Source organism: Mustela lutreola, chromosome 2 (assembly GCF_030435805.1).
Source record: "Mustela lutreola isolate mMusLut2 chromosome 2, mMusLut2.pri, whole genome shotgun sequence".
Lineage (NCBI taxonomy): Eukaryota > Metazoa > Chordata > Mammalia > Carnivora > Mustelidae > Mustela > Mustela lutreola.
In genome coordinates, this window is record NC_081291.1 from 13,901,867 (window position 1) to 13,910,602 (window position 8,736).

At 51.1% G+C, this 8,736-nt stretch overlaps 1 protein-coding gene across 3 annotated transcripts in view; it reads right to left on the minus strand.

Annotated features, from left to right (window-relative positions):
* The window catches only part of UNC13A (unc-13 homolog A), a 60,314-nt gene extending 53,877 nt beyond the window's left edge, over positions 1-6,437 (minus strand). For all 3 annotated transcript variants that reach the window (XM_059160461.1, XM_059160460.1, XM_059160459.1), the window contains exon 1: positions 6,262-6,437. In XM_059160461.1, the coding sequence (XP_059016444.1) occupies positions 6,262-6,283 (22 nt within the window). In that variant the 5' untranslated portion in view covers positions 6,284-6,437. The remainder of the gene's footprint in view (positions 1-6,261) is intronic.
* Positions 6,438-8,736: the final 2,299 nt, after the last annotated feature.

Below are 8,736 nucleotides of genomic sequence, written 5' to 3' on the forward strand. Positions count from 1 at the left end.
GTGTTCATCACTGGGAACTCAGAGGGAGGAGGGGAAAACTCAGAAAGAAATTAGGAATCAAGAAAGGGGCTCAGAGTGGAGAGGAGCATTCAGAGGGGATATGGGGTTTGGGGCAGGGGGTGCAGGAGAGAGGACTAAGGAAGAAAGCTCCAGAGCTGGAGGAAGGTCTTGGTGGGGGAGGGGACGCAGGAAGGCAGAGGAGCAGATGTCATCAGAGGTGGGGCTCAGAGGAGGAGGGGACTCAGGCAGGGGCTGGTGGGGCTCTGAAAAGGGACCAAGTCCATCTCCTTCCATCTTTCCAGGCAGTAAATGGTCCGAGTCACTGTCGCCTTCACCACCACAGGCATCACATCTCTGCCCTGCCACTTTCCCCCTGCTCGCTGGCGCTGCTGGAACTCGAGCTGGAGCCGAGCTGCAGTATCGGGGTCACCGGGGCGGAAGCACCACCCCTCTCCTGCCGGCTCCTGGTCACACGCACAAGGCTATTTATAAAGTGGGCACAGAGGGCGTGGGCGATGTGACAGCTGGGAGTGGCGGGTGGAGGAGGTGCCCACTGCCCTCCCCTCTGACAGGCCAGCGGGAGACACTTCCTCACCACTGTCAGCAGCCTGCACGGCCCTTGGGGGCCCCATCAGCCCTGACTGATTAATGTGATTACATAGGCAGATGCTGGCCAGGGCATAATCAGTGGCAGTGGGAGCTGGAGCTCAGGCTGGAGACTCCCATAGGTTCTGCCAGGCTCTGGGACTCTGTTTCTGCATCTGGAAAATGGAGCGAAGTAGGGCCTTCTCCCCCTTCCTCTTCCTCCCATATCCCTTCTCTTCCTGCTCCCCTTTCTTTTTCATCATTATTAGAATTGGGCTTATTATACTGTCATAACCAATATTTTTATAATTACCGTTACCAATATCATTACTATTTGTATTATTTGGTGGGGTTCTAAGTGAGCGGGTCCAGATGAACCTGGATTCTAATTGAGACAAATTGCAGTCTTTGGGCACCTCCTCCATGACCTTCCAGGCTTGGAGTGGGGGCAGGTGAAGAGTAGATGCCAACCATCAAGAGAAGTGCCTGAAATCCCCTCTTTGGGACATGCTTACTGGGTGTCAGAAGACACTACAAGATGGAGAAAGAGGGAAGAAAGAATTCAGAATTCAGAAATCTATTTTAAGATGTTTGGTGGTTTTATATGTGATGTTGATGGCCTACATGAGCCTTGTGGTAAGGACACTGGCCCCACTGGCTTTCAACTGGGAGAGAGGGCTTTCACCCTCCATTGACAGAAATAAGCCGGAGCCCGACAGAAGACTTCGGTGTGAAACATAAACACACCAAGAACCTTAGCAGGGATTTCTGTCTGTATTTTTGCCAGGGGATGCCACCTAGAACTAAGCCTGACATATAGTAGGTGCTCATTAAATTGTGTTCAATGAAGTAATGACAGAATTTCCTCCTCCAGCAGCCCTGTCCTAGGATCAGCCCCATCGGCACAGGCGGGCGCTGTCCATGGTGTGGAGGGCGCTATTCCTGCTCTGTCCACGGTGCTGAATCCCTGTCCCTGCCCAATTACCTCCAATGAACTTGGACGTCTTTTTACATCCTGTATACTACTGAGCCCTCCTCAGGCCTGAGAACGCAGTGAGCTCTCAGGAAATGTCCTACACCCACGGAAAGCTTTTAGTCCCCATTAATAAAAACACCATCATCGATTTTTCCTGTCATCAGCTCACACTTACAGACCCTTTCCACAGATGAGGCATTGTGCCAAAGGCTCTGCGTGTCTCATATCACCGGAGTTCTAGCAAACCTAGGCAGTGGGTACTATTCATGTGTCCATTCTACAGATGGGCACACTGAGAATGAGGAGGATAAAGGGCTTGCCAGGAAGTGGTGGTTTTAGGGATTTGAACCCAGGCCTGGTGGACTAGGGATGTCCTGATTGGCACCTCACAGAGGAACCCCATTGTATGTGGGAAAAAAGTGAGGTACAAGTTAGGGAAGGGGCTAAGATTGCACTCCTGAAGATGAATCAGAGCCAACCCTGGAGAGTATCTTATGAGTACAGTGAGAGCAAAGACCCAGATACAAACTCCCCCAGCTACATGGTATCAGAAACAAGGTAGCCAGGAGCAGAGAGGTTTATGGAGACTTCCTGGGAGAGGAGCAGAGGAAGAGCCACAATGAATCAGGGAGAAATGAAACATCTCTTTATTGAGTGGTTGAAGGAAGAAGGTGATCCCAGGACAGATTCTCATCCCATGAAAGGGATTTGGCTTCCCTTCCTCCAAGAAGAGGCTCAACTTTCACTCCCAAACCCCAGTAGGCTGTGGAGTCAGACAGCTACATTTCTGGCTCTGTGGCACTAAGCAAGTTGTTGAACCTCCCTGAGGCTTGGTTTGCCTCATCTGTAAAGTGGGTTTCTGTGAGGATTAGAGAAAGCAGTGGGCAAAAAGTCTTCAACACCATACTTGTAGAAAGCCAGATAAATGGGGCTTGTTGTTGATATTATTAGTTTATGAATTTGCTAATTGTATGCAATATTTATTCATGAAATATTTATGGAGCCTTTGAAAACATTGAGTGGCCTGGCAAAATGTTGTAAGGTACATAAGAAGCTCTAGACCTGAATACTCATGACCATGATTTTGAATGTGCTGTTCCCTCCACCTAGAGCACCATTTCCCTTCTGCTTAGCTCCCCCTCATCTTCGGAAACCCAGGCAAATGGATGTTGGGGGGCGGAGGCTGCAGGTAAAGACAGGCTTCTGCAAGGAAGAGAGCCCAGGATACCACCTTCCGTGGCTCCCTCAGCCCTTCCCTGTTCCTCCCACTCTGACTCCACCAGCATGAGGCCAGAATAGTGCTGGGTCTCCAGGAACAGTGCCTGGCATAGAGTAAGTGCTCAGCTAATGCTTGCTGATTAAATAAATGAATAAATTCATGAAGGAAGCAGGTGGTACTTGGCATTTGCAGCCTCAGGACTCTACCAAGCCCTAGCAAGTGGATTGTGGGGGGAGGGGGACATTGGGACTCCACAAAGATAAAGAAATGAGAGGGGGCAGAGGCAAGACTTATATTAGGTGTTGTCCTATGTCCTGCTTTCAGGTATGTATGTAAGAGTTGGCATGTGTGTATGTTTGCATGTGTATCTGTTAGTGTTACCAGGGCAGACAGGTGTGTATATATGTACATATGTGCATGGAAGGACATGTGCTTACTTGTACCATCTGAATGCAAGTGATGATCTGTACATATGTGTCAGGGAGTACAGTGTGACTGTATGTGGGACATGCTAGTATGTGTGAGTTTAGGTATATGAGGACTTACAGGTGATAATGTCAATTAGAAACATATATTGTGTGTGTATGGATGTGTGTGTTATACAGTTGTATATGGAATATACAATATGGAATGTGTATTTGTTTACTTTTGTGTACTCACCAGCATTCACCTGCTGGAAGGGGCTGCTTTGAATGTCCAGGCAAGTGTCTTCATGCGTGTACACATGTAGCCTTGGCATGTGCTTATGTGTACACATGTGTGTTTCTTGAGATTGGGGTCCTAACAGTTATACCTAGGTATGTGCCTGTATGTCAGGGTATGAGTGGATCTTTATGTGACATGGATATTGTGACCGTGCATCAAGCATGTTCAGATAGACACATGTCTGTGTACATGCATGTGGACACACTTGCCTTTATTTCAGGGGCCATGTCTATGTGGCAGAGTGGCTGTGTCCCATGTACATGTGTGTATTCACACACACACATGAATGTGCACATGTGTCCATAAGTGTGCATTCACAGGCATGTGGTCTTCATGGAGCTTTGATGGATCCTGGGCATTACTGTCGACACAGACTGTCTGTGTATGAGCGTTTCAATGCATGTGTGTACAGGTGTGGGCAAACATGAGTGGACCTCTGGTTGGAGATATAGGAATTTCCTCATCTCCAAGGATGAACTCAGACCCACGGAAAGCCCTCCCAGCCCAGCTCCACTGCTCCCCTTCCCCCCTCTCCCCTCCCATTCAACCCTTCATCCCCCTGGCCTCCCCACTCTGGGCATCACTCCCCCCAGTATTTCACCCTGTCTCCATTCATCTTGGTCTCCCCCTCTGCCTCTCCCTTTCTCTCTCAGTGTTATTCCACCCACCATACATCTCAGGGCTTTACTTCCCACCCCACCCATACATAGCCCTGCCCCTCCCACCAACACCCCTTCACTCTGCTGGTGATTCCCTTCCTGTAAGTTCCACAGAATCATCCAACATAATTCTTCCCCCAGGCCTCTGTTTCTGGAAGCCTCACCCTTCTTACTGCTCCCCGCCTCACACCACCTCCGCAGTCCAGCCTCCAGTTTGCGTCAGAGTTAATGGTGAGATTCCCGCCCCCCCCCCCCGCCACACACACACACACACACACACACAACTAGGCAAACCTTCTCACGGAACCCAACTTGGAGGATGTGTGGCAGGGTAGGGTGGGGGTGGGAGGAGCAGAGAAGAGAATCAGCCAGGAACACTCACATTGACCCCCTCCTCCAGTACCAGATGCTGCCCCCCACCTCCTGGCCCCCACTTTTAGGCAACTTAGAGGAGGGGAAGAGGCCAATAGGGGTTTTGGACATTCACCTTTGACTTCCTTTAGGCCTAGCCCCTGGCAGTTCCAGGGGATCCTCTGCACCTTCCCACTCCCTTAACTCCTTAGGTCAGGGGGTAGTTGGCTTTTTATCTATGGGCCTTTCTGTCACCATCAGATACAGTTGGGGAAGAGCTCCGAGAAAGCAGGTCCCTGCCCCTTTAAGAACACCCGCATCCACGCCTGCCCAGCCCCGCGGGACAGCACTCTGGAAGTCGCCGCGCGGCAGGGAGCGGGCGGGGCAGGGTTTGTGAATGGAGCGACAGAGGGGGAGGGGAGGAGGGGGAGGGGCGGCGGGGGCGGTTCCCAGATCTGGGCCTGTTCACTGGGGTCCAGGCGGAAGCCGGTGTTCAGCTGTCTGTCTCTTTCTCTCTCACATATACAGCACAATCCCTGCTGCCTAAGGTCTCTCGAAGCCTGACATCTCAGGCCTGGCCAACACACTTCTTCCCTGACCTCAGCCTTCTTGGAGGGAGTAGGTGTGAGTGAGGGGGGTGGACCCCAGTCCTTGAAACTCAAGGTTGAGACCTCTATAAGACTTGAGCCCCTGTTCGTCATAACCACCGCCGCCCAAGGTCTCCCAGAGCCCGAGTTCTTAGCAAGAATGCTCAGGACACACGAGTCCTGACGGGCTGGGTCTGCCCCCACCCCAGAAGTCCGGGGCAACGATCATGTCCCTCCTGTGTCTCTCTCCCCCACCCCAAACCCAACGCAGAGCGTGGGCCTGGGCGTGGGCCTCGGTGCAGATGGCGTTCGGGCCCCAAAATAGCTCCACCCCACCTCTCCCTACCTCGCTTCGGAGCAAAGTGGGTGAGGTGAGGATGCTGGGAGGGGTGCAGACCTGCACTGCACCCTCGAGGGGTCGGCTCCCTATGGAGAAGGCCCGTTACACGTTTTGCATTTCGGAGTGCTGGAGGGGGTGGGGAGTGGGGAGGCCCTCAGGCAATTCCCCCAGCCCCAACTTGGGAGTCCAAAGAGTTAAAGCGAAAAGCGCCCCCAGACCCTAGTCACAACCCTCCTAGGACGTAGGGAAGGGTGTTCCCCAGCCCCTTCCCAGGACTCTTTACACCCAAGGCTGGGAGGGAGATTCCTAGAGCTCACCGTTGTCTTGATAGTTAAACCCCCTTACCCAAATCTTACATGCTCAGGTCTTGGAGACCCCTCTCTCTGCACTCCTTTTCGAATTCTGAGGCTAGTTCACGTTCCTGAGGACCCACAGCCAGTTCACTGCACAGGACTCCTTCCAAGTACCTTACATGATTCATTCGAACTACCCAGCCCAGCCCCTTCCACACCTAATGACCTGGTCTACACAGATACCCCAGTCCAGATTAGGGAGTCAGATAGAGCCCCAGGTCCCTGCTGGCGTCCACAAGGGCCTCCGCGTTCAGCCACGTCCGTACGACCCCCAGCAGTGGCCACCAGGACCCCCTGAGAACGCAGCTACATCTGCACGGATCACCCCCTCAGGCGCCCTGATGTGTCTACAAGGGCTGGCTCCCCTCTCAAAAGTCCAGCCGCGTGTACTCGAGTCACCCCGTCCGAAATCCAGCCGCATCCACACGGACCCCGAGCCCCGTCCGTGTCCAGACGGGTCCCCAGCCCCGCAGCCTTGCCTCCTACCTCCAACGCAAAGTAGAGACATGTCTCCGAGGTCGCCGGCGGGCCGGCTGTGTTAGGTAGAGCTTAGCGGCCACTGGGCTAGGGCATGGCCGGGGCTGCAGCCCGCGCTCATCTCACGCCGGGGCCCGGCCTGTGCCGCCGGCCATCTTGGTTCAGCACCGGGGGTGCGGACAGCTCCTGACGTGGTGCTGATGTGGGGCTGGCGGGCGGAGCCCAGGGACGCCTGATGGGGCGGGGGCGCTGCAGGCTTGGGGGAGCTTTAAAGGGCCGGAGCCGGGTGAGGGTTCCCCGCCCCCAGGGCTTCCCTACCAGAGGGACAGAGAGCAGTCCCACTCAGGTTCCCTAATGGTTCTGCGTGTTTTCATCTCCCCTGGAATCGCTCTGTGGGTTCTCTGGCTCTCTCTTGAGTTCTTTGCTGTCTCTCCGCTTTCCCTCTATTCTGCTGTCTCTATGTCTGTGTCTCTCATTGCCTGTTTCTCTATCTCTTTCTCTCCCTGTGTCTCTCTGTTCCTCTTTTTGTCTCCTTGTCTCTTTTGGTCATCTGTCTCCCTCTGAGCCTCTCTCTGTCCAGTCTGTGTCTTTGCCACTCCCTGTCTAGGTCTCCTTCTGAGTATCTGTTTCACTCTTTAAGCCACTCAGCCTGTGGATTTTTGCACACGTTCAGACTGGATCCCATCCTTCACTCCCTTGTGTAACTGGCAAACTCCTATTCATCCATCAATACCCTGTTTGAACATCCCTTCTTCCAGGAAGACTTCCCTGACTTCCCCACGCGGACCCTACCCTCTGAAATTCCTCAGCCACCAACTCTTCCCCTGACTCAGCCCTCACTCCAACACATCTCTGCTCTCCAGGGCTCCCCACTTACCTAGCTGGGCAGTTCCCTGTGCGTCAGGTTCCTACAAACCTGTTCACTTTGCACCTCCAGTGTCTAGAACAGCACAAGAAGCTGAGCTCCACAGAATCCCCTACCCCCAGTGCACATGAAGGAATTTCATAAACACAGAATGTACATGGAGTTAGTTGCAAGTGAGGTCTGTGCTTAAAACCCAACTCTGGTTCTGATCTCAAGCATGATCTTGGGCAAGTCATGTAACTACTCTATGCTTCATTTTCCCAATCTGTAGAATGGGAACAATAACAGGTCTTGCCTCACAGAGTTGCAGATGTTATGTAAGTTAACAACCGAAAGAACTTGGAATAGTAATGTATATTATTACCCATTGTTGTAACTCTCATTGCTTTTCCAATTTTTATTACATACTGATCAGCCCTAGGTAAGGAATAAAAGGCAGCAATGGTAGGCTTGAATAAAGACCATTACCACCACAGTGGAAGACCCCATGGGCCTCTCCCCTACCTCAACATCCCTCCCCTCAGAAAGAAGAACTACCTAAATTTTCTTTTTCATCTCCCTACTTTTCTTTCCAGTTTTACCACATATTTATCAACAAACAATACACGCTTTCATTTTGTGTGTTTGGGGACTTTATGTAACTAGAATAAAATGATCACATATTTTACTAACTTGTTTGCTCAACATGATTCTGATATTCTGATATTCACCTACATTTCTGCGTGTGCTCAAATAGATGCATTTTTCACAGCTCTATAGTATCCTCTTGGTTTACTATACCTTTGATTATTTATCTACTTTCCAGTTGGTGGACCTTAAGATTGCTTCCACTTTGAGTTAAAAAAAAAACCCACAAACTTTTATAGTCATTCTCGGAAATGTAGGCTGGCGCACATGGTAAGATGGCTGGATTGTAGGACACCCACATGCTCAGCTGCACGAGATAACATCAGATTGTTTTTTGACATGCCTCCAACTATTTTTATCACACTCACGCCATATAAGCATTCAGTTGCTCCACACCCTGATCAACACTTGGACAACTCCCAGTTTTTGAATCATGCCAAACTGAAGGGGGAGAACTAGAGCCTCATTTCGGTTTGATTTACTTTCTTTTTTTTTTTTTTTTTTTTTTTTTTTTTTTTTTTAGATTTTATTTATTTATTTGACAGAGAGAGATCACAAGTAGGCAGAGAGGCAGGCAGAGAGAGAGGAGGAAGCAGGCTCCCTGCTGAGCAGAGAGTCCGATGCGGGGCTCGATCCCAGGACCCTGAGATCATGACCTGAGCCGAAGGCAGCGGCTTAACCCACTGAGCCACCCAGGCGCCCCTTGATTTACTTTCTTACTGCTCATGAGGGGGAACTTTTCATGTGATTATTGGTTACTTTTTAGGATGAAATGGTTCAAGTTTTTTTACCCGCTTTTAAAAATATTTTATTTATTTATTTTAGAGAGAGAGCACACACATGTGAGGGGGAGAGGGGCAGAGGGAGAAAGAGAATCTCAAGTAGATTCCCCAGGGAGCAGGGAGCCCAGCGACATAGGGCTCAATCTCACAACCCTAAGATCATGACCTGAGCTGAAATCACAAGTAGGACACCCAATCAACTGAACCATC